Source organism: Chiloscyllium plagiosum, chromosome 5 (genome assembly GCF_004010195.1).
Source record: "Chiloscyllium plagiosum isolate BGI_BamShark_2017 chromosome 5, ASM401019v2, whole genome shotgun sequence".
Classification (NCBI taxonomy): Eukaryota; Metazoa; Chordata; class Chondrichthyes; order Orectolobiformes; family Hemiscylliidae; genus Chiloscyllium; species Chiloscyllium plagiosum.
In genome coordinates, this window is record NC_057714.1 from 28,452,703 (window position 1) to 28,478,995 (window position 26,293).

General features: G+C 38.9%; 1 protein-coding gene across 4 annotated transcripts in view; it reads left to right on the top strand.

Moving 5' to 3' along the window:
* Nucleotides 1–26,293, top strand: part of LOC122549778 (ATP-dependent translocase ABCB1-like) — a 100,637-nt gene that overhangs the window by 45,150 nt on the left and 29,194 nt on the right. For all 4 annotated transcript variants that reach the window (XM_043689800.1, XM_043689799.1, XM_043689798.1 and 1 more), the window contains 8 exons: nucleotides 1,089–1,292; nucleotides 3,052–3,222; nucleotides 7,235–7,396; nucleotides 16,662–16,817; nucleotides 17,857–18,003; nucleotides 20,602–20,706; nucleotides 24,134–24,211; nucleotides 25,361–25,444. In XM_043689800.1, the coding sequence (XP_043545735.1) occupies nucleotides 1,089–1,292; nucleotides 3,052–3,222; nucleotides 7,235–7,396; nucleotides 16,662–16,817; nucleotides 17,857–18,003; nucleotides 20,602–20,706; nucleotides 24,134–24,211; nucleotides 25,361–25,444 (1,107 nt within the window). The remainder of the gene's footprint in view (nucleotides 1–1,088; nucleotides 1,293–3,051; nucleotides 3,223–7,234; nucleotides 7,397–16,661; nucleotides 16,818–17,856; nucleotides 18,004–20,601; nucleotides 20,707–24,133; nucleotides 24,212–25,360; nucleotides 25,445–26,293) is intronic.

Here is a 26,293-nt window from a genome sequence, read left to right on the forward strand (position 1 = left end):
CGGACTGGCAGTGTCATCTGTCTCTACTGTTTCCAAAAGATTCAACTTGTTCCTGACAGGTACTTCCCCCGGGGTCTCTTGCACCTGTCTCCTCTCTGCCTTCCTCATCGTCTGCTCTCTTCTGCTCTCTTCTGGTATGGTCGGTGTAATAACCTCGCTGAAGGTCTTGTCCAGAAAGATCTCGTTCTCTCGGATGAGCCTAAGGTCCTCGAGTTCTTTCATCAGTGCTGCAATATGCTCTGTCAGTAGCTGATATTCCACTTCAGTTGCTCTTGGCTGAGTCTTACCCAGAGACATTAAACTGATTTGGGCGGGGCAAGGCCAACTGGAATGTTTTGATTCCTGTGAATATAGCCGAGCAATCAGCTCTCATGAGAATGGTATTGCGATGGACATAAAAATTGCACTGCCAACTTGTTTTCCACTTCAGTTGCTCTTGGCTGAGTCTTACCCAGAGACATTAAACTGATTTGGGCGGGGCAAGGCCAACTGGAATGTTTTGATTCCTGTGAATATAGCCGAGCAATCAGCTCTCATGAGAATGGTATTGCGATGGACATAAAAATTGCACTGCCAACTTGTTATCAGGATTTAGCTCCCCCTCACCCTGACCCATGAGGATGGGAAAGCACCTGACTTCTTCTGGGAGGTAATACAACCGGGACATACTCCATTGCCACAGTGTGAGAATGATCAAAATGTTGCCTTCATCAACCTCTTTTCCTTTAAAGTCTGTGCATCTTATAAATGATCTTGCATCCTTGGGATTTGTTCCAAAAATGATATAGTTCAGTGTCCCAATGGAATAGTTGAGCGAAGAATAGTACAGTGCAGGAACAGGCTTAATTAATGAATATCATTGCAGTTACCTTTGAGCTGATTAACTTTAGATCTACATTGATACTTAAGTAGCAGCCAGTCTTCTGAGTCATGATTCCCATTGTCCGGTTGTTTTCGAATCAAACAGCATACACTGTTACTTTACCCAAAGTGATCAAAGTGATAAGCAATTCTGTTGCAGGAATATGTAATTTATTTTATATTACAATGCGGAAAAATTACTTGGTGCAATATCTTTTCTATCTCAGATTACAGTTGATGGCCATGATATACGGTCACTAAATATCAGGCATTTTCGAAAGTTCATTGGTGTGGTCAGCCAAGAGCCTGTACTTTTTGCTACAACCATCGCTGAAAACATACGATTTGGACGTGACGATGTTACAGATGCAGAAATTGAGATGGCTACAAAAGAAGCAAACGCCTATGATTTTGTCATGAAACTTCCTGATGTACGTGAGACGTTTCAACCTTCAAAGGGGTGATCTCCTCATCAAAGCATAGCTGATAGAGTTTTGATTGTTCTGTGTTTATAATGAAATTGCACTAAAGACAGCAAAACCAATTGCTGCTTCATTGCATCTGGCATGATGGCCATACCAGTGACAATGCATCTGTTTGCCAGTTACTTTTCCATAAAGCCAGTGTGGACAAAGTGAGGACTGCAGATGCTGGAGATCAGAGTCGAGGGTATGGTGCTGGAAAAGAACAGCAAGTCAGGCAGCATCTGAGGAGCAGGAGAATTGGCGTTTCGGGCATAAGCCCGTCATCAGAAATGAGCTCAGGAATGATTCTCCTGCTCCTGGGATGCTGCCTGACCTGTTGTGCTTTTCCAGCACCACACTCTCGACATAAAGCCAATGTCTCTGTTACAGCACAACCAGTGATAAGGTCCTTAGTTGAAAGGTAAAGAGAGAAGCAAGTTGATCAATATGAGTTTATTTTAACTAGATAACACAGTCAGAATATCCAATATGATATTTGAAAGTAAATCAAATTGGAGCTTTTCTGGCCAAAGTCTGTACTAATAAGAAAAGCCTATTTGCAGGATGAGATTCAGTACATATTTCAAATGAGTGAAACTTGCAAGTTTAGTATCCAAGAATTAAGTCAATGTAGTTCATGTGTTGCAAGATTTATGGGGCTGCATTTTCCCAACAGGGGTGAGAAACAAGAACTGGGACTGTTTTCAGGACTTGAATAGTGTGAAACTCCTCCACTGACAAACTAAATAAATTTAAGCTTTTTGTGTAGGATGAATTAGGCAAGAAAGCATCAGTGAAATCTCGGCCTTGCATATATCCTTGTATATCCTGATGATAGAAATAAAGTCCAAACTGGGCAAAATCTGTCATCCATCAGAATTTTCCTTAGCAAGAGCTACTGTCAGGTAACTGGAGTTCCAAAAATATCCCATGTTTCATTGCATTGAGACAGCTCCTGTCACACCTACTAGCTTCGGATAAAATTCCTGCTCTCTGTTGTAAATTCTTACCCTTCCACCTACTGGGGACCACAACCACACCAGTGCTGGAGCCACAGCTGGTCCATTGTTTCGTGATTGCCTCATGTCTGAGCTATATGAACTGCTGATCTGCAGGAGGTGCCCATCGATGGAGCCATGATCATGTATTTTCAAACTGAATTCATTGGCTAATTTAAAACCCTGTAAGTAAGGTCATGAACTGTCCCCATTACTTCTTTCCAACAGAAAAACTTTGCCTTGGAAAACATGAAGGTGGGTGATGTAACCAATGCAAGAGCCAGTGTAGGTGTTATTTCACAGCAAGGAAACAATGAGGTGTTTGAGACAGAAACAGACGTAGACAAAGAGGAAAAAGAAAGAATAAGACCTTTTTGAGCTATACCTTTTCCCCTTTCTTTTTGACCTTTGCTCCGCCAGAATCACTCAATGCATCACAAGGGCACAAATATAACTAAGGGATTGTTTGTCCTCCCTATTGGGAAATGCATGGTGTCTGTTTAGCACAACCACCCTGACAATGTGCCTGAATTGAAGAATCTAGATGAAATTCCTTTGTGGACTGATCACATGTCCAAGCAGTTACCACAATGTATTATTACTTTTAAACAGTGGTGCCTCAATGGCACTACCGTCTTTCAAGAGCAAACTGTCTGACACAAAGATTCCTGATTGAATTTCTGTACAGCGAAGACTGTCTATGATTAATATTTTGTGTTGTATTGCAGAAATTCGACACTCTTGTTGGACAGAGGGGCACACAACTGAGTGGAGGACAGAAACAAAGAATTGCAATTGCCCGGGCTCTGGTGCGTAATCCTAAGATTCTCTTGTTAGATGAAGCCACTTCAGCCCTGGACACAGAGAGTGAAGCTGTGGTTCAAGCAGCATTGGATAAGGTACATATCGACTTTAGTTCCTAAACATTTCTGTTAAGCAAAAGTAACAAGAAAATTGTAATTATGCACCTGCAGATTAAACGGTGAGGAATGTCCACGTTGCAATCTTGTAATTGTAAATCTTTAATGTTGTGCTGGATTCAACTGAACGATTACTTTGCAAACATTGTGAAAACACAAGACAAAATATCAAAATAAAATTAAAAATCACACAACATCAGGTTTTAGTCCAACAGGTTTAATTGGAAGCACACTCGCTTTCGGAGTGTCGCTCCTTCATCAGGTGGTAGTGGAGGGCTCAATCCTAACACAGAATTTATAGCAAATATTTACAGTGTGATGTAATTGAAATTATACATTGAAAAATCAATTGTCTATTAAGTCTTTCATCTGTTTGAATACCATGATAGTTTCACTTCTTTCATGTGTAAATCACAAAACCTTTTTTTTGAAAAGTTGCATTCTCAGGTTAGCTGTTAACAATAGTGATAGCTAGACAATATGTTGAAGGTGTTGGCCCCCTGTGTTCTCTGTCTATGCCAGGATGTTTAGATTGATTCTAATCTAAAAAGTGAGATAACGGAATTTTACATGAATTCATGCATTTTTGAGCTCAGAGTTCTACATGATTGCATGTAGTTTTTGAGCAAAGTACAATGTAACCCGACAAGTACAAATTCACCCCACAAAATATATGTGTGCATGTGGGTCTTTGTCTGTGTATGTGTGTCTGTCTGGGTTGGAGCTTGTGAGTGTGAGAAAGTGTGTGTGTGTAGTGTATGTGTGTCCATGTGTATGTGTGTATAGGAGTGCCTGTGTGTGTGAGAGAGTGTCTGTGTGTAGGAGTGTCTGTGTTTGTGTATAGTGCAATGGTGGCCGCCTGTAATGTGACATGAACCCAAGGTCCCGGTTGAAGCTCTCCCTATGGGTACCCACGGACCAGTTGAACTGGGAACATTCCTCGTCACCATGGATGTTTCCGCACTCTACGCCACATCCCCCACAATGATGGCATCGCAGCAACAGCCTCAGTACTCAACACCAACAACTGCCAATCTCCAAACACCATTCTACAACTCATCCGCTTTATCCTTGATCACAACGTCTTCACCTTTGACAACCAGTTCTTCATCCAGACACACAGAACAGCCACAGGAACTAAATTTGCACCCCAATATGCCAACATTTTTATGCACAGGTTCAAACAAGACTTCTTCTCTACGCAGGATCTCCAACCAATATTGTACACCAGGTACATTGACGACGTTTTCTTCCTCTGGACCCATGGCGAGGAGTCACTGATAAAACTACACAGTGACATCAACAAGTTTCATCCCACCATCAAACTCACCATGGATTACTCTTGACTATCTGTCTCATTCTTGGACACATGCGTCTCCATCAAGGATGGGCACCTCAGCACCACACTCTACCGCAAACCCACAGGCAGTCTCACAATGCTACACTTCTCCAGCTTCCACCCAAAACATATTAAAACAGCCATCCCCTATGGACAAGCCCTACGCATACACCGGATCTGCTCAGATGAGGAGGAATGCGACGGACACCTGGAAGTACTCAGGGATGCCCTCACAAGAACGGGGTACGATGCTCAACTCATCGACCGCCAGTTCTGACGTGCCACAGCAAGGAACCGTAATGACCTCCTCAGGAGACAGACATGTGCTACAACTGACAGGGTACCCTTCGTTGTTCAGTATTTCCCAGGAGCTGAAAAATTACGCCATGTCCTTTGTGACCTGCAACACATTATCAATGAGGATGAGCACCTCACCAAGACCTTCCCCACACCTCCACTGCTTGCCTTTAAACAACCGCCAAACCTCAAACAGATCATTGTTCATAGCAAACTGCCCGGCTCTCAGGACAACTCAACACAACCCTGTCATGGTGGACGCTGCAAGACGTGTCAGATTGTGGACATAGATACCACTATTACGCGTGGGGACACCTCCCACCTTGTACATGGCAGGTACTCATGTGACTCAGTGAACGTTGTCTATCTTATACGTTGCAGGCAAGGATGCCCGGAGTCATGGTACATTGGGGAAACTGAGCAAAGGCTACGACAATGGATGAATAGGCACCGCACAACAATCAACAGACAGGAGGGTTACCTCCCAGTTGGAGAACACTTCAGTGGTCCTGGACATTCGAACCTTGAACCTTCAGGTGACCATCCTCCAAGGTGGACTTCGGGACAGGTTCCTTGGATGCTGCCTGACCTGCTGCGCTTTTCCAGCAACACATTTTCAGACACTCCTACACACAGACACTCTCTCACACACACAGGTACTCCTATATGCACATACACACGGACACACATATATACAGACGTGCACACAGACCCCCACACACACCCTTACAGACACACACACTCCCACACTCACACATGCACCCCCTCACAGACATAAGACACTCTATGCTCACTACACACACACACATACACTTTCTCACACACACACACACAGACAGACAAAGACCCACATGCACACATATATTTTGTGGGGTGAATTTTTACTTGCAGGGTTACTTTGTACTTTGCTCAAAAATGCATGAATTTACGTAAATCTCCGTTATCTCACTTTTTAGATTAGAATCAATCTAAACACCATGGCATAGACAGAGAACACAGGGGGCCAACATCTTCAACATATTGTCTAGCTATCACTATTGTTAACAGCTAACCTGAGAATGCAAGTTTTTTAAAGAAGGTTTTGTGATTTACGCAAGAAAGAAGTGAAACTATCATGGCATTCAAACAGATGAAAGGTTTAACAGACAATCAATTTTTCAATGTATAATTTCAGTTACATCACACTGTAAATTTTTGCTATAAATTCTGTGTGTTAGGATTGAGCCCTCCACTACCACCTGATGAAGGAGTGATGCTCCGAAAGCGAGTGTGCTTCCAATTAAACCTGTTGGACTATAACCTGGTGTTGTGTGGTTTTTAACTTTGTACATCCCAGTCCAACACTGGCATCTCCAAATCATATCAAAATAAAGATAGGGAAATATCAACTGATCATTTGAGATTGTCCTATCTTTTCACAGTGTAACTTCCATATACTGTTTCCACCATTTCCTTCCCTTTAATTCCTTGCAATGAAATTGTCTGAGAATGGCAGAAAGTGACTGACTTACAGAGTTTCACTTCATGATGCTTTTGCCAGTACATGGCAATCATGGAACTCCCATGAGAATTCATCTCCGATGCTTTTTATGTGCTCGCAAGATATGGTTGGTATAGAATCAGAAGTATCTTCTTTTGCCCCAGTTACTCTGGAGGTCTTCTGGCACCCAGGGTAGCATTCCTGTCTTTGAGACGGAGGCTTTAGGTTTAAATTGCCTTGTAGGTCTTGATTGCCTTGGAAAGTGTTTTCATAAGTCACCAAATCAGTTGCCTGTCAACCTGCAAATTTTTACAACACAGATGTAGCAGGCAGCAAGAGCAGATGAGTCTCTTGGTCAGTCATGTGATGCTCTTGGTGCAGAGTGGCACTTCTCAAGCCATAGCCTCTGCCTTCAAGTTAGTGACCTATTCCAGGAAAAGGAAAGCTCTAGATAATGACCTGCATGCCTGTGCATCTGTAGATATGGGGAGTTGTCTAAATCCACCTTGAGGGGTAAAACTCACCATAATCGTTTCAGACCATAGGGTTGTTCTGTCATCAGAAAGAGATGACAGATGATAGTTTAACTTGATGGTCACCATGCTTTGTGTAAGGGGAATATCTGAGAAGGAGAGTCCTTCATAGTAACTTAAGCTGGTGCAAGAATTGAACCGATGATGTTGGCATCACTCTGCATTGCAAACCAGCTGTCCAGCCAACTGAGATTCAAGCACCTAACCCTGGAGAAATCGCCTGAACAAAATGACCTGAGTGTCTGTTTTGCTTGTCCAAGTTGTTTTTAATATCAAATCATAAATTCGTATATAAGTAACTGATAACACTTGTCACCAGAGGTCCTTCTTTAATTTCCACAGGCAAGTAAAGGTCGTACTACAATCTTGATTGCTCATCGCCTGTCCACAATCAGGACTGCAGACATGATAGCAAGCTTTCAGAATGGTGTTTTAGTGGAACAGGGGACACATGCAGAATTGATGCAGCAAGAAGGAGTTTACCATTCACTTGTATTGGCACAGGTACCTTATTCTTTACTGGGGGATATTTCAAAATGAAACAGAATGAATGTAATTGGAACACATAAATGCAACCTTATCTTTATAACAATAGAAGAGTCTACAGAACATTTTTCCAAGAAGCAGATGAGTTGTGAGCAAATAGTTTGTATGATGCATGAAGGAAGACTGAAGATTTTATTAATTTTTTTCCACTTTTCCCCTTCTGACATCATATTATTTATATTTAATTTCTTTAATTACATGTTATTTATGTTATTATATTTCAATTAAAGTAATTAAATTATCAAATTTGATTTCACTTTAATGTTGAGTTTTGTAGCCGTATTAATTGTAGTAAATCAGGCTATTGTATGAGTCAGAGCTGAAAATGTGTTGCTGGAAAAGCGCAGCAGGTCAGGCAGCATCCAAGGAACAGGAGAATCGACGTTTCGGGCATAAGCCCTTCTTCAGGAATGAGGAAAGTGTGTCCAGCAGGCTAAGATAAAAGGTATGGAGGAGGGACTTGGGGGGGAGGGGCTTTGGAAATGTGATAGGTGGAGGGAGGTCAAGGTGAGGGTGATAGGCCGGAGTGGGGTGGGGGCGGAGAGGTCAGGAAGATGATTGCAGGTTAGGAAGGCGGTGCTGAGTTCGAGGGATTTGACTGAGACAAGGTGAGAGGAGGGGAAATGAGGAAACTGGAGAAATCTGAGTTCATCACTTGTGGTTGGAGGGTTCCTAGGCGGAAGATGAGGCGCTCTTCCTCCAACCGTCGCGTTGCTATGGTCTGACGATGGAGGAGTCCAATGACCTGCAAGTCCTTGGTGGAGTGGGAGGGGGAGTTAAAGAATCCTCCATTGCCAGACCATGGCAACACGACGGTTGGAGGAAGAGCGCCTCATCTTCTGCCTGTTAACCCTCCAACCACAAGGGATGAAGTCAGATTTCTCCAGTTTCCTCATTTCCCCTCCCCCCACCTTGTCTCAGTCAAATCCGTCGAACTCAGCACCGCCTTCCTAACCTGCAATCTTCTTCCAGACCTCTCCGCCCCCACCCCACTCCGGCCTATCACCCTCACCTTGACCTCCCTCCACCTATCGCATTTCCAACGCCCCTCCCCCAAGTCCTTCCTCCCTACGTTTTATCTTAGTCTGCTGGACACACTTTCCTCATTCTTGAAGAAGGGCTTATGTCCTAAGTGTCGATTCCCCTGTTCCTTGGATGCTGCCTGACCTCCTGCGCTTTTCCAGCAACATATTTTCAGCTCTGATCTCCAGCATCTGCAGCCCTCACTTTCTCTCTATTGTATGAGTCAGTTGAGACAATACTGTGAAGTTACAATATCGTTATTGTTTGTCATAAGATATGTTAACATTACAGTGTGATTTGCATCTACAAGATTAACTTGTTCTGATTTATATGCATATTATCCCCTCAGTAGAAGTTATATGTAATATTGTTACTATAGTGATTCACATGTTTGATATCAAATTGGTATGAATCATGCCGAGGTGACCATACCACATCATCGTAATGAGTGGTGAGGAATAACTTGGACCATGTGCTGCCTAATGTTGGGTGCTACACAACCACTGAATGAATTACAATAGAATCTGAGATATACATGACAGGAAACGTGCCAGAAGGCACCTTGATGCTCACCTAACAACCAATGGCAGCATACACAGCAGGCAGATCAGGACATAAACCAACACACAGTACTGCTTTGATGCCATTTTCACACTACAAAATCCTATTTTAACTTCACACAGCTGAGTACAGCTTTGACAGGAATGAATGGTCCTGAAGGGGTCATAAAGTACATACAAATTATTTTTGGCTGCTGATATAATTAAATGTACTTTAGGAGCTTTCCTACACTGGACTACATTTTGAATGTCTACTGTGTAAGTTCTGGCTTGTGCTGAAATACTTTTATATTCATTTCAAAGCTTGCACTGGAACAGATTTTCACTAGCTATATATAGCCTTTTAGGGGTTCCTTTGGGAATTGGTCATCACTGAGAGAATAAATAGAGGTTATGCTGACCAGGACAGGTTGCTGGAAGTGGGAGGAAAAGGAGGAGGACAACAATGCAGGATACCATATTAGACAACCATTCTTACGAACAAATCTGTTTCCTCAACTTCAGCTAAGATAATCTGCACTTCACAAAAGAGTCAACTAAAATTTGGCAGTTGCTTTAGCTACAAATGTGGCCAAAAAGCAGGACAAGGACAGTCTTGCTTACAGATGTCAATACTGAGTAGTTGCCAGTGTGTATGAGCTGAGAGCTGTGGATTTATGCCTTGTGGCATGGCTAGGTATGTGATAGTGACACACAAAACGCATAAATGGAAGGGTTGGTTTCTGATTGATGGAGATTGATGTCAGGGTAGTGAATTAAGTAGTGGACAAAGCAGTTAAATTATTTAAAAATGAACAAACTCCCTTTAATAACTCATATCATATTTTTATATCTTTTTCTCCACTTCATCTATTCTCTTAGAGCAACCCTCCTTGCTATCATTCGCATTCTTACTTCTTCCCATTGCTTCCTGAGCATTTGTCTGGAGGATTTCATGTCACCCACGAATACAAGGGGGTCAATCCTTCTCTCCACCCTCTCGAGTTCAGTGCACTGCCAGAAAACATTAGTGTTTATTTTCATGTATCTTTAGACTTTCCTCAAAGCAGCCTCAATGCACCTCCTCTTAGGAAGTTCAGGCTTTCTTTAAGTGGTACTGACTCCCCATGATTCTGACCTCCCAGCTGATGCATGGGTCACATTGACAGCATGCAACTGTCATTTAGCAAAACTAGCAACATGAATTTAGCATGATGCTTCCAATGAATGTGCACAGGTCATATAGTTACAGTGACCCACACATATTATCAGTGATTCGTCACTTTAACTCTCACCTTTCCTGAACATAAATTCTACAAAGAAATATAATGGCTTCAAATACTGTAGGCTTTACTTTTTGGGAATACTGTGAAAATTCACTTGCCAGAAATCCATCATGAATCAAGACAATTGTGAATTTTTGGAGTACACGTAAATGTACAAAATAAGAATGCATTTTAGAATCCTGGCACTCCCTGTCCAGCAGCATTGTGGGAAAAGCTCTTGCCAAAGTTTAATTCAAGGCAAACTATGGATGGAAAACAAATGGTGGTCTTCCCAGCAATGCCCACATCCCATATATGGATAATGAAAAAGAAAATGACAGCGATAGGTTAAGGAGACAGCTCAACATCCTTTCACACAAACAATTAGGAAGAAGCAATTAATGCTGTTTTTAACAGCAACATTCATATTCCAGTCACAAACTTAAAAAATACATTGAAGTGTGTTTTTTAGATCAATCTGTTTCTATTGTAACAGAGAGTGCAATATTAATATGAACCCTAAGGATATCCCAACTCAAGGCAGTAATCATGGAATTGGCTATGAGATATTAGTAAAAATGGTACTGAATAGAATTTCCTCCCAAACTGCAATGTGGGTCTACCTACAGCACATGAACTGCAGTGGTTCAAGGAGGGAGTTCATCACCACCTCCTCAAGGGAAACTAGTGATGGTGTAAATGCTGGCCCAGCCAGTGATGCCCATGTCCAATGCGAGAATTTTTTTTTAATAAATGAGAATAGGTTGATGGAAAGGAAGCAGAAAGTAAGGATTAAGAGCACATTTCAAGTCAGCAAGCTGCATGTCGTAGGTGAGTGCTGAGATATTAACTATTTAATATCTATCTTAATATCTTCATTGAAGAGATAGCAAGCAGTGTAGCAAAGTTTACAGAGAAAAATAACTCCTCTCAAGTATGAGTCAGGAATCAAATATTTCATTCGAGATTATCCAAGGATGATTTCAATTTCCGAAAGAACTTCTCACGATTAAGGTTTACAATATATATTTACAGTCCTCAACATCATACAAATTGATGTTATCACAATGTTCATCCCTGACTCTTCTGGTTTCCATTGTGATTCAATCATCTTGTATGGACATCAGGTTCCCTTAGCTCCTTTTGGTACTGAATACTAAGCTTGCACGGGCTGTAAGCTAACATGCCCGAAACCACGCTTCGTCAACTATCCAATCATGCCCAGGAAGAAATTAAGCATAATCCCAGCACTTATTTCAAGACACGCATATACTTTAATTTTAACCCCACTAATATTAATTCCTTCTCATCCCTATTTCAATGGGAGTATAATCTGTAAGGAGATCACAAAGAGGCTGCACAGAGAAATAGGCAAGTTAACTGAGTGAGAAAAAAGGTGACATATTGAGGAGAAGGAGGGATGGTGTGAGACTATTCATTTCTGTAATAAGAATAGAAAAATAGAATAGTTTTTACAAGGTGTGAAACTTGTAAACATTGATGTTCAGAGTCACTTTGAGAATCGTCATACAAGAAACATAGACATTTAGCATGCAGATGTTACAAGCAATTAGGAAGGCAAATGGCATGTTGACATGATTTAAAAAGCTTCTAAATGCCAAGAATGAAGAATTTTTGTTACAATTGTTTGGACCTTTCCTGAGACCACACCTGGAATATTGTGCACAATTTTGGCCATCATACCGAAGGAAGGTTATACTTAACTTGGAGGCTGTATAACAGAGGTTCACTAGATTGATTGTTGAAATTAAAGGGTTGTCCAATGATGATTGGCTGAGTGAAACTCTCTGTAGACATGATTGCAGTAAAATATGTAAGATTTTGAATGGGTGTTAGACAGAAGACACTGAGCATGGAATCTTGTTAGGCTCTGAATGACTTGTGCTATGGGGAGATTAGATTACTTACAGTGTGGAAACAGGCCCTTCGGCCCAACACGTCCACACTGACCCACCTAAGCGCAACCCACCCCCCTACACCTAACACTACGGGCAATTTAGCATGGCCAATTCACCTAAACTGCACATTTTTGGACTGTGGGAGGAAACCGGAGGAAACCCACGCAGACACGGGGAGAATGTGCAAACTCCACACAGTCAGTCACCTGAGGCGGAAATTGAACCCGGGTCTCTGGCGCTGTGAGGCAGCAGTGCTAACCAATGTGCCACCAGTGGTAGAACTGGGTGAGATGTTCAGCAAGGCTCATCTCAATGTCAAGATTATCTTGCTGCATCTTGTGTGCTTTTCTCAAGTAAAGTGCCAAGTTTCTCTAAAAATGGTGCATGATCTGATGGGATGGAAGTAAGAGGTGAAATTTACTATGAGGGTTGAACCAACAATTAATGCAGCGAGTTTGGAAAGATTTGGTGAGAAGACATACTTCTTCTTGTGGCGAGGATCACTCGATCAGAACAGGGCAAGTCACCCTTAGCTAAAAAAAAATAAGATTAATCCCGGAGAGATTGATCAGCCAGACAAAACAATCTAGACCACGGAGGATAGTCTTAGGAAAAGGGCCAAACATTTCAGACTGAGATGAGGAGTAAACTCCCCACTGGAAATGCCTTTAGAATTCTCTACTCTAGAAAGTTGTCAATGCTCCATTTTTTGAATATATTTAAGGTTGAGATTAATTAATTAAGATAATTTTATTAATCTCCCAGGAAATCAAAGGATATGGGGAGCAGGCAATAAAACAGAATTGAGGCTGAAGGTCAGACACAGTTGTATTGAATGGCAGAGGAGGGCGAAGATGCCATATGGACTACTATTACTCTTTTTTTAAAATTAATACTCATGGTATCAACACAAAATAAGTAGTAGAGAAAGTCTGGATGGCAATAAGAAGAAGGATTAGAAATTAGGAGATTAGAGTCAATATTTAAATGTACTATCCAATAAATAGTCAAGATTTATAAAAGGTCAAATATTTAAAAGGAGATAACAAACTTTGACAAAATGAATGGGAAATTTGATTGTGGAAAGTCAAAGTGTGACACAGATATTAAATAATTATCTTACATCAGATTTTCCTGCTGATGGTGAAAATTAAAATGTACATATGTTGTGAAAGGATGCAGAAAAATAATTATTGAACATATAAATGGGTTTGTGATGTTCCAGTCCTGTGTTATTTTATTTGAATTCAAATTAAATAAATTATGTTTCAGCAAAATTATCTCAGTTCCTAATGGATACAGTCTCAATTTACCCCAAATACTGGCAAATTGGCAACCTGATTCAGAGAAATCAAAATTAATCTAGTATACAATGAAATAGGATTAACTAATAACTAAAGAGTGAGAATTCCCTGAAATTGCAGTGGTAATAATATGATTGAGTTTTACATTCAATTTGAGGGAGAGAATAATGTTCAAGACTATGATTCTAAACTTAAGGGCATGAAAGCAGATCTGGTTAAAATGAGCCGACAAATTAGATTGGAGGTTACGTAAATAGAGATGCAGTGGCAGAAAATTAAAGATACCTTTTAGAATACAGGTTGTTCTTCTATAACACATGTTTTGCTAATGTGAATTCGCTGTAACATGATTGATGAATTTTAAACGTGTGTTGGCTATAACACAATTACATTGCTAACACTTCAAGTGCTGTTTCTAAAGTGTAATTTTTCTATAATGCAGAGTGGCACAAGAGTGCAACCATGGCACTATATGAGAACTACCTATAGTCAGGATAGATGCATTCCAAATAGAAAGAAAAAATCTAAGGGGTGGATCCACTATTCATTGTTAAAGTTAAAGATAATATCAAACTTAAAGAAGAAACATACAATTTTGAAAAGATGGGTGACAAGTCAAAAGATTGCAGAGAGTATATAAAGCAAACAAAAAAAATTGAAAAATAAATAAAAGTGAAAGACTAAAGTATGAGAGAAGGCTGGATTGATAGTAAGAGTTTCTAAAAATTGTTAAAAATAAGAGGAATTAACAAAGTGAACATTGGTCCTGTCAAAAGTGAGTCTGAGGAATTAATAATGGAAAATAAGGAAATGGCACAGAGATTTAACAATTTGCATTGTTTTAACTGTAAAGAATGCAAGTAATATCCCAAAAATATTGTTAATTCAGGAAATGGGAGTAGGGAGGAACTAAAGATGATTATTATCACCTGGGAAATGAAACTGAGTGAACTGTTGGAGCTGTGTTTTGGCTAGTCCCTAGATTCTGATGGACTTTATCCTGGGATCTTAAAACAAAACAATTGCGGCTAGTGAGTCAGGTGATGCATTGGTTCTAATTCCTTCAAGTTGTAAGATAGAAAATGCAGCTACTTTAATCAAAAACAGTAAACAACATGTCATTTAGCTTTACAGGTCTCATAGAGAAAATGTTCAAGGCCATGTCCAAAGATGTATAGCAGGGCAATTAGAAGCTTTTTAGGTAACTAGGTAGAGTCAACATGGCTTTGTGAAAAGGAAATCATGTTTAATCAATTTAATAGAGTTCTTTGAAGAAATAACGCATGCACTGGATAAAAGGGTACTAGTGGATGTACTGTATTTAGAATTTCATAAAGCATTTGATAAGGTATCATATCAAAGGTTACTAAGGAGAATAAAGGCTTATGGTGTAGTGGGTGATATATTAGCATTGGTCACCGATTGTTAGCTAACAGGAAACAGATTATAGACATAAAAGAGTATTTTGCTGATCAGCAAGATTTAATGAGTTGTGAAAAGGACACGAGGATGTTACAAAATAGAAAGGTTAAGTGAGTGGGCAAGAATCTGGTATATGATGTATAATGTGAGAAAATGTAAAATTGTCAATTCTGGAATAAAAAAATAAACTTGATTCATTTTATTTAACCGGTGAGAGTTTACAGAGCTCTGATATATTGTACATCTGTTTCTGTGTCAGTATTGGCCTCCTTATTTAAGGCAGGTTGTAAATGCATTGCAAGCAGTTCAGAGAAGGTTTACTAGACTAATAGCTGGAATGGGTGAGTTGTCTAATGAGGACTGGCTGACAGGCTAGGCTTGTATCTGCTGCAGTTCAGAAGAGTAAGAGTCAATTTGTTTGGAAGATATAAAATTCCTCAGTGGTCATGACTATGCGGATGTGGGAAAGATGTTTCATCTTGTGGGAGAATCTAGAACTACAAGTCATCATTAAAACATAAAGAGCTGCCTATTTAAGATGGAGCTGAGGAGATTTTTTTTTCCACTCTCAGAGCATCATGAGTGTTTGGGGTGATGGAAGCAAACCTTTTGACTGGTTTGAAGGTACAGATAGATAGAATTTTGGTAAGTAAGGGAGTGAAAGATTGTCAGGCACAGGTGGGAATAAAGTTACAATCAAATTGGCCATGATTTTGTTAAATTGTGGAACAAGCTAACGAGGCCAAATGATCCACCCCCACCCCCGGTCCTAATTGATATGTTGGCATGTGAGTGTATTACTGAAATGGCAGTTGTATTGTTAACTGATAATCAATACTTGTTAATTACGTGCAGGAACTCACAAGTTAAAGAATGATATATAGGTAACTAACTGGATGGGTCTGTAGAAAGCATCACATTTACACTGAGTAATCAGACTAGTGGACCGAAGAGCTAAATTGTCATGATTCAGAGATGCTGGTGTTGGACTGGGGTGTACAAAGTTAAAAATCACACAACACCAGGTTATAGTTCAACAGGTCTAATTTGAAGCACACTAGCTTTCGGAGCAACGCTCCTTCATCAGGTGATTGTGGAGGGCTCGATCGTAACACAGAATTTATAGCAAAAATTTACAGTGTGATGTAACTGAAATTATACATTGAAAAATTGATTGTCTGTTAAGCCTTTCATCTGTTAGAATACAATGATGGTTTCACTTCTTTCATGTGTAAATCACAAAACCCTTTTTTTTAAAGTTGCATTCTCGGGTTAGCTGTTAACAATGGTGATAGCTAGACAATATGTTGAAAGTGTTAGCCCCTGTGTTCTCTGTCTATGACCTCATGTTTAGATTGATTCCAATCTAAGAAGTGAAATAGCAGAGTTTTACATAAATTCATGCAGTTTTTGAGCTCAGAGTTCGACATGAATCTATGTGGTTTTTGAGCTAAATGATTTGGATGACAGACTGGCAAACTCTGGATTTCTGACATTCAGAAGTCAAGATCAATTTCACCTTCTATGAAGTGAAAAGATGTATTTGGTACTTCTAACCATTACAATATCAAACCAGCCCAGTAATTTATAATGATTCATGCTTGGATCATTCTCATGCGGAAATGAAATTGTATTGAAGTTACTATTTGAATGAGCTCCAAGCAGAAAAGATACTCAACATAATCTGTCAGGTAGTAAGGGTATTTTGAAATTAATTGCAATAAACCATTCATTGTTTAATATATCTACAGTCATTTAAAAGCACAGAGGAAGAACACAAGAGAACAGAAAACGGGGAAGAGCAAGATGAATCTGAAAATCTTCTCTGCAAGCGCACCCTATCCAACAAATCAAGCACCAGAAGTGGTAATGAGACTGAAATTGAAGTGGAAGAAAATAAGGCAGAGGTAATGGAATCTCAATCTTAAATTTACTCCTAATTTTATAAGTAAAGCAATTACAATTGTTTTATCACAGATTACTATTAACTAACCAATTAACCAATTCAGACAAGAAGGAATTTTTGATCAGTCACGTGTCTGACATTTGCAGAAATCTTCTAATTTAAGAAAGTAAACTATGACAAAACCTGTGCTGTGGATTTCTGCCTGTGCATTAGTCCATGCATCTGAGATTATCCAGCTTTGGTGCAGGTTGGCAGAGACCAGCACATTTACTGGTGTTTAACCAGCAAATACCATGTAACTCACCAGAGCAAGGCATCCTACTGATTGGCCAGCATACTCCTCCAGGGTCAGGGTGTCCTCTGGCAATTTGATTCATAGTGAGCCAGACCAGCTTATTGATTTCCATCATTTGCAGTTCTCTTAATTTTTCTGTTCAGCTTATTGATCCTGTAGTTTTCTGAAGTATTACGAGTCTGCCTGGCTCAGATATCAAATTGTCAAATCTCCCTTGACCATTTTTGATATTTGGAAGTGTGACCTTTGTGTTGCTATGCCACCACCTCAATTCCAAACTTCAACTAACTCAATGCCTCTTCACTTCAAGGACGATCATGACTAGTTAGTTGAGAGTTCTGAAGTGCCAAGAAAATCTCTATTGTAAAGCATTAAACTTGATAAAAAACAGATATTCAGAAAAAAACCTGCACATTTTCCAAGATGTTTTATGGTTTAATGAAGTAATTGGCTTGGCTGGTACCCTTATGTGTGATTGGTAATGAATGATTGATATAATTAACCATACAATTCTCCTCCGAAAGTGTCATCCAGCTGGATGGAACTACCTCAGGTTGCTCAAAGCTCTGATTTTTCTGATGGTTGGAATTTTATATTCCATCTTAAGATAGTATGTAGTGACTCTTTTTTAGACCACCTTGTCTTCACCAAAATGCTCAGTGGCATATGTATCTGACTGAAATATCCATTGATATGCATGTAACAAATAGCATAGCTTTGTCTGATGCTTATCTTTTTGAAATAGGAAGAAAAACTCCGAAGTGTTTCATTTCTAAAACTTTTCAAATTGAACAAATCAGAGTGGCCATACATATTTCTGGGAGTCATAGGTGCGAGTATCAATGGAGCAACTCATCCTGCCTTTTGCATTATATTTGCAAAGATTATTAGTGTAAGCATGCAACACCTTTTCAACATTTATTTTTATTACACTGTGCATATAATACTTTGCTGCCGTTAATTTGTGTTATGGCTTAAAAAGTGTATGATATATACATATTGTAATTTGGGATATGGATTTGGGGAGGTGGATGATGTAGGTCAATTCAATGGAACTATTTTATTTTTAACAAAAACAAAGCAGAAATTAATTTGGAAAAGTGACTTAAGTTTATCAACTCCAAGAAAGTATGTGACTGCATATGTGACTATATGGCATGCAATGCCTTCATTGCTCAGCCCTTTAAGTATCAGAGTTGGGACATTATGTTGCAGTTGTACAGGACATTGGTGAGACCTCTTTTGAAGTGTGTTCAATTCAAGTCACCCTGTTTTAGGTAGGATATTATCAAGCGGGAGAGTGTTTGGACACAATTTACCAGGATGTTGCTGGGAATGGAGGATTTTAATCATAAGGAGAGGCTGGATAAGCTGGGACTTTTCACTGGTTCGTTAGAGGTTCAGGGGTGATCTTATAGAGGTTTATTAAATCATGAGGGGTGTAAAGTAAGGTGGATGGCAGGTGTCTCTTCCTTAGGATGGGGGATTTCAAGAATAGAGGGCATGTTTTTAAGGTGAGAGGAGAAAGATTTTAAAAAGACATAAGGGCATTTTTTTTTAACACAGGCAATGATTTACTTGTGGAATGAACTTCCAGCGAGAGTGATGAATGCGGGTACAGTTACAGCATTTAAAAGACATTTAGATAAGTACACGAATAAGAAATGTTTGGAGGGATACGTGCTAAGTGCAGGCAAGTTTGGGATTATGGTAGGCATGGACTCGTAGGGCCGAAGGGTCTATTTTCATGCTCTATGACTATATGCAATAAAGTGCCTGACTGGAATCCATGTAGGGCTAAAGGACAAATGTTGAGTTTGTGACAAAGAATGAAAACACATTAAGGCTGTAAGTTTGATTTTGTCTTCAGAATATAAGTTGGAAAGTTTCTGAACAGAAGAATTAGGAGTTAAGATCAGAAACAAGTTTAGTTTAGTTCAGGGAAACTGGTCACTATCGCCAAAGAGTTTTAATTTGTGAAGCTTGCAAGGAAGGAGAGTTTGTATAGAAATCTTCAAATTGTTAGAAGTGAAAAAGTTTAGGCCTTCAGAATTGTGAAGTGTTCATATTAGCAAACTAAGAAAGCAATTGTAAAATTCTCTCACAATCTAAGAATAAAAAACTGAGAGGAGTCAGGTAAATAGAAACAAAATGTTGAGATAGGAGTGAAATTGCTTTTGGCTTGAATTTCTGTAAAAGGATCAAATTTGGAAACAGGTTAAAATTTGTTTCGCTGTTTGTGTTAAGGTTTTTTTCTAACTTTATAGATGTAATAAACAAATGTCTTGGTATTAAAGAGCTTCTGCACCCTCATGTGAGGTTTTTTTTCTGACTGACCACCGCAGTAACCAATTGCAAAACATCACTCTGAGGATCTCTCAAACCAGGTTTCATTCTCCAATTGGAATTGTCCAGTATTTTCATCAGTTAGTGTCATAACACTTTTATACGGATTGGAATCTTCTTTTTTTGAGGAGACAGTAGTTTGGTAATTCTGTTCCTGCCTTCGTTTGGTTTGAAGCAGATGATGTCAGAACAATATTTGAGAGTATACTCAACTATGTTGTAGCCTCTTCTTGCAACTCCTGCTTTGCAGGTTCAGCAGCTGTAACTCCCCTTTTCTCACACTGCCTTCCTACTTCCCACCATGTTTATGTTAAGTGACTATCAGCCCATATAATTGGCTGTGTATCTACTCCATCTTTTTAACCTGCTATCGATGTTGCTAGCATTGAGATATAAAATTAACCCCCTCCCATCCCTACCTTGCTCAGGCCTTATGGCAAGAGGTGAAGAATGTCCTCTCGTCTAATTGTATGTTGCTAGGAAGTGAAAAAGGATGTTATGGCACAAAGGAGAGAAAATGTTTCACATTAGCAATGCAAAACAGATTAAAAGCAAATGAGAAGGTAATTTTTCACTGCACTAGCTTTTAGTTCCCACTGACTTGGAAAATATTTTCTTTTTCTAAAATTCAGACCAAGTAAAAGTAACAGTAGAGAGATTAGGAAATGGTTGAAATGTAACTCTGCAAATTTCATGCAAAGATGATTGGGGTTGGTGAAAAATTGACTGTCCATTCACTTAGGCTTGTTTCTCATTGCTGTAGTGCATCTCCTCATTGGTAACAAGGTTCCTAGTTATTTCACAGAGTTCGAGTTGGGGCTGGAGAGGGGATGTGGGGAAGCCTAGGATAAGGGTGAGAAGAGACATTTATTTCATTTAAATTAGAGTTACCAAATTTCATTAATACTGAGCTATTGGCATAAAATTTTCAAAAATAAAATTTCACAGTAAGATATAATTCCCTCAACATGAGGACAACGAGCAACTAGGACGATAGGACAATAGGACGATGATAGCAATTGTGATCTGCTTCTTCTAGATCACAGCCAAAACACCTCAAAATTTTTCCTCCTGTTGTTATGTATCTCTTAACTAAAGTACTGTTTAATCTTTCACAGTTAATCTATTTTGTTTCTTCCTCCAGATCTTTACTGAAACTGATAAAGCAGTGATCAGGCAACAAGCTGATCTTTATTCGATTTTGTTCTTTGTTATTGGTTTAATTTCGTTTGTTACATATTTCTTACAAGTAAGTATCTTATGCTGCAAATAGTACAGTCAATAATGTCTCAATGTAGTTGCATTGTATTTTCAAAGTGACTGCAACAAATAAAAAAATTATTGTTGTCTCAAAATATAACCTGGAGACTTAATGGCTCTTTGCCATTCAAAATATTGGAAAAACTTTATCAAATACAGTTTTCTAAATATTATGTTAGACAAACAATAACATCCAAATCAAACAGAAGAGAAATAATATTAAAAATGAGCTAAAATAAAATTAGAACAGCAAAATGGAAATACAAACATGTCCCTGTGGATTTTAAACATTTAGGATAGTAAAGATGTGAAAATGATTTATTTAAAGTTTCACATTCAGCACATGAATTAGGTTCTGGATATAAAGACAGCCATAGGCACTTTAGTGTGCCTTTAAAAATATTTAATAGCATCTTTAAGGCAGTAGTTTATAATGCACATAATTTACATTTCTGTGGGAGGAGCTAGTTTCTTTCCCTACATTCTGATTATTTAAGAGCCAGTACCTCAAACTCAGGACTAAGGTCATAATTTATCGGGCAATAGTGATTGCCATGTTTCTGTATGCTTCAGCATCTTGCACAACTAGCAGCAGAAAAAGTGTTGGACAAGTGACAAAAAAGGCGGGCCAACAGTCGCATTTTATTACTAAACCCAACTTGTATAGTATTCAGCATTGGAATACTAATCGCTGAAAACCAGCTCGACTGGGTTATATATATTATGCCTAGCCCCATTGCTCTATTTGGAACTTGGTTGTGGTAGGAGACACCTAGGAAGACAGCTGAAATAATTTGGGAAGGCCTCAGAGTATCCCTGAAAAGGTGAGCACGGCTGCCAATTTATGAGCTATCAAAATTGAAAGGCACTGAACATTTATTGGGTAACTGTGGAGGCAAATTGAGTTGTCAGGGGAGCATTCAAACTTCATCGAACTAACCCTTCCAATACCACCAGAGGCTGCAAATTGCACAATTGATGAACCAGTTATCTCGGAAATATTGGAATGGGACAAAGTCACCCTTGATCATGATGTACTGCCTCAGAAGAAAATAAATACACAGAAATGAACTATAGTTTGTCCACAGGCAGCTCTACTGGACTGCCAATGCCAATGTTTGGCTATGACAATCATATACTGTATTCCCATCAATGCTACTTTAATTCTGTCATTGAGCCATTTTTCTTCGAATGAATTAGTATCAGCTAAGATCTGAAATTCTAGGTGCAATAGTGCTAGCCACTATTTTTTGTCAGACTGTCAACAATTCTGTTATCTTTTGAAATTGTTTTTAGTTCTTTGAAATCAATCTACTCATGCATAGCCATGGTAGTCTGATCAAAAATGATTATTTTTCTGATAAGTTTCTTTGAGTTGCCAGTTTCAGTGAGTTAATGTTTGTTGTCGTTTAGTTCTTTAGTTTATGAAGTATCATTTCTTTATCATTATACTGATTTCTTTAAATTCATCTTTCTTGCTAAACATTTGGTTTCCCACTTTTTTCCAGAATTTGTTGTATGTTTTCTATTGTAAAGACAGATGCAATGCACTAATTTAGTGTCTCTTTGTTGATAATTCAATAGCAGAGTTTATTTTCTGATCTCAAGTCTTGTGTTACTCTGTTTCCATTTCCTATTTTCTCTTGCCTTACCAATTTTTGGATCACCGCTACTGAATTCCAAAATCCACCCAATCTTCAGAAATCTTTTTATGAACACTCGAAGCCTTTTCCTTTGATCTAAAGCTATTAATTCCTTAGTTTTGTCACACTTGAATATCTTTTGTGTAGTGTTTCTCCCTTAAAAGGAATATATATTTGTTGTAAATTATGTCTTAATCCTTTAAATCCAAGCCCATTGTTTGTCTTTATCAGCTGGGTTTTCCAAGTGACAAAAAAGGTGGGCCAACAGTAGCATTTTATTACTCAACCCAACTTGTATAATATTCAGCATTGCCACACTCAGATTGCGACTCCACTCCTTCGCATTTCTGATAGGAGGTTCCGATTAGGGCTCCTTCAGAAATGTGGAACATGTCGTAACTCTGGCAGGTCTGTGCAAGATCGTAGGGGTAAAGCAGGCCATGCCCCCTTTGCACAGTAGTTTATTGCTGTATTCTGTAACTTAAACAGCCAGTGTCAGAAGCAGACACTTTTACAGATCCTGTGAAAGGGTAGGTAGGTAAGGTAAATGTGAGGTTAGGATGCAAGAGGGTAGCATGGTAAGGTGCCAGTAGAATCTTCATTTTCCCAGGAAATTCTCTTCAGGTTTGTAATATCAGGGACGTGGTAGAGTCCCCAATGCAAAACTCCCCTCTATGCTGCAAAATGGCCATTTGGCAACTATAAAATCTGGGCATATATCTTTTAATGTTGTTTTCCAATCAACTTTAGTTCACTCTTTCCTCATAGCTACATCACTTTGCTTTGTTTAATGGCAAGACCCTTGTTTTGGACAATTAACTAACTTCCAAACTCATTCCAATTTTCCAACATACAATGGTCTCTCTTTCCTAGAGATCCCTTCGTTACAAGGTTATTAATTAACCCTTTCCCATTGTACAACACTAGAACCAATAACCTATTCATAACTGGTTCTTCAAACTACTGATACAGAAAACTATCTTAGATACATTCTATATGTCCTCCTCTATTACAAATTTGTTTTGCCCAGTCTGTATGAATATTAATACTTTCCATATATACCATATTACCCTTATGATATGAACCTCTAATTTCCTGATTTATACTGTGCTCTACATTACAACTACTGTTAGGGGACTTAATCAAAAATGCACAAAATACTTTCTTCCCTTGCTATTTCATGGTCAGTTGTATGCTAACAAACAGCTGCACAAGTTGATTTTGTCAGAATGTGAAAGATAAATCAAGAGTGAAAATTGGAGACAGTTCCTCAGTATTAAGCACTGCCAGAAAAAATAGTTTTATTTTCATTTGGATACAAACTGACCATCAGAGAACAGACTATGTATGGGCAAAAAAGCAATAAATAAATGCAATGTATAAATACTGTTTGGGGCTACAAGTCTAATGGAAAGGACAGCCTAAAGTGGTGGAAAAATAATGGTACAATATTACCCATATATAGATAGTAGTTTCAAATGTATGAGGTACTGTATGGTGCAGAAATTATAACGACTTCCCTGTTTCCAAATTGGAAACTCAAGCCCTCACAGGGCTTAACACCAAGTTTTGTTTTACATGGTCTATGAACAATGACACCAACAGATAAATAAAAATACAATGCTATTTTTGAAAAGGTTAATGAACATACGTTATCACAATCTGTCAACAATGTAAAGATTTTAAAAGTTTACTTTTGGCTTTTTGAAATGTTCTGGTAATGGGATAATGATCTAAGAATTATCATATGAAGTTTGCTTTGTTATTTTTCAGGGCTTTATGTTTGGAAAGGCTGGGGAAATCCTCACTCAGAAACTGCGATCTATGGCCTTCAAGGCAATGTTACGTCAGGTTTGTAATTGTGATGCAACATGGTGTAATGTTCATGAACTCTTTTTAGGTCTAAAACGTGGCTGATTTATATTGTTTCAAGAGGAATAGGCTGAGAAATGTTTTCTCATTAATCAATGTGTCCTTAGTGCCAACTCATGAAGAGAGAATTCCCTGGCTACCAATTTCATGACACGCCTGAGTAAATGTCTGAGTCTACAACAATCTGTTTGAAAAGCTAATGTCATATTGACCCCCAGATGAGCTTCTGACAATTTATCTCACCATCGCTTACATTGCCAATTTATGTCAGCAGCTTGACTGATTCTGCCTCTGCCTCCATTTATCTGCTGCTGAAAACTTTTGGTGACCTCTAAACTATAATATTCCATTTATATGTTGAACCTGTCGCACCGTCCATAATCTTTTGGCCATTTGCCCTAATTTCACCTTATTTGGGTTTGTATCATCACGTACTTTAAAGTATGAAAGGCACAGTACAAATATAAGTTGTTATGTTGGCGAACAGAACCGAAGGAGAATATTTCTGTGGCTATTTGTCATTAATGATAAATGTCTTTTTGATTTAACTTTCTCCTTTTATTTTCTGAATCTTTTTAAATTGTATTTTCTGTGGCGCTTTATAAACATCCATTTACATCAATAGGTTTGAAGTGATTACATGTCATGAAAATTTGTTTTAAGAGCCCACTATAGGAATTAAGGACTTCTGTTCCAAGTTTCGTATAATACAGCTCATGAATGTATTTTATCAAGATATCTGGCATGTATTAACTGAGATTACCAGATAGGTATTTGACAGTCTTCATTCTCTTTGCTTAAGATGCCACTTTTCTGCCAAGTTTTTGGTTACTTTGTCCTATTATCTCCCTGTGTGAATTGGTTTCATACATTGACAATCTTCCTGAGGAACACCTTGGGAATTTTCTAATACATTAAATGCTCCATTTAAATTCATGTTGCAGCTATAAGATGCAAAGTAGTATGAACTAACACGCACGCACACATGCATGCACAGACACAGTATATTGCATATTGTCAAAAGTCAAAACTGTCAAAATATGCAGCAATCTATAAATTGTCAGTGCTAGTAATATTTCACTTTGGTTCTCCATTCCATTCATAGTTTCTGCTTCATTCTGTCTCTAGGAGATTGCTTGGTTTGATGATAAGAAAAATAGCACTGGTGCCCTAACCACAAGACTGGCAACAGAGGCATCACAAGTCCAAACAGTGCGTAACCTGTTCTTTGTACACATTCCAAAGTTCTGCATTTATCATACATTGTTAGCTATTGAAATCACTGATTTTAAAAAATGTTATCTGACAGGTCATGGAGGTATTGTGTGATTAAATGGATTGAGAACTATGTTTTTAGGTATAATTATGTAACTTCAATAAAGAGTTTGCATTACACAAAATTACATTTGTACTTTGGGCAAAAATGAGTAAAAGATATGATCCTAGATCCCACAAGGCAGCTTTGACCTCCCCTCTGCTATTATGATCTTTCTCTCTCCTTCTCTCCGAAGATCGTATGAGGAAAGACTGAGACACTTGGGGCTGTTTTCATTAGAGAAAAGAAGGTTTAGGGGTGACTTGATTGAGGTGTACAAGATGATTAGGGGGCACAAGGCAGCTTTGACCTCCCCTCTGCTGATCATGATCTTTCTCTCTCCTTCTCTCTGGGGAGAGAGAACTCTATTCTCTGAATCTATAAAGGCATTGAATATAAAAGCAGGGATGTACTTCTGAGGCCCTATAAGGTTCTGATCAGACCACATTTGGAGTATTGTGTGCAGTTTTGAGCCCCGTATCTCAGGAAGGATGTACTGGCCCTGGAGCGGGTTCAGAGGAGCTTCACAAGAATGGTCCCATAAATGAACAACTTAACACATGAGGAATGTTTGAGGACTCTGGGTTTACACTCAATGGAGCTTAGAAGGATGAGGGGTGGTCTAATTGAAACATAGAGTACTGAATGGACTGGACAGAGTAGATGTTGGGAAGATGTTTCCATTGGTAAGAAAGACTAGGACCCAAAGACATAGCGTTAGAGTTAAGGGAAGACCTTTTAGAATG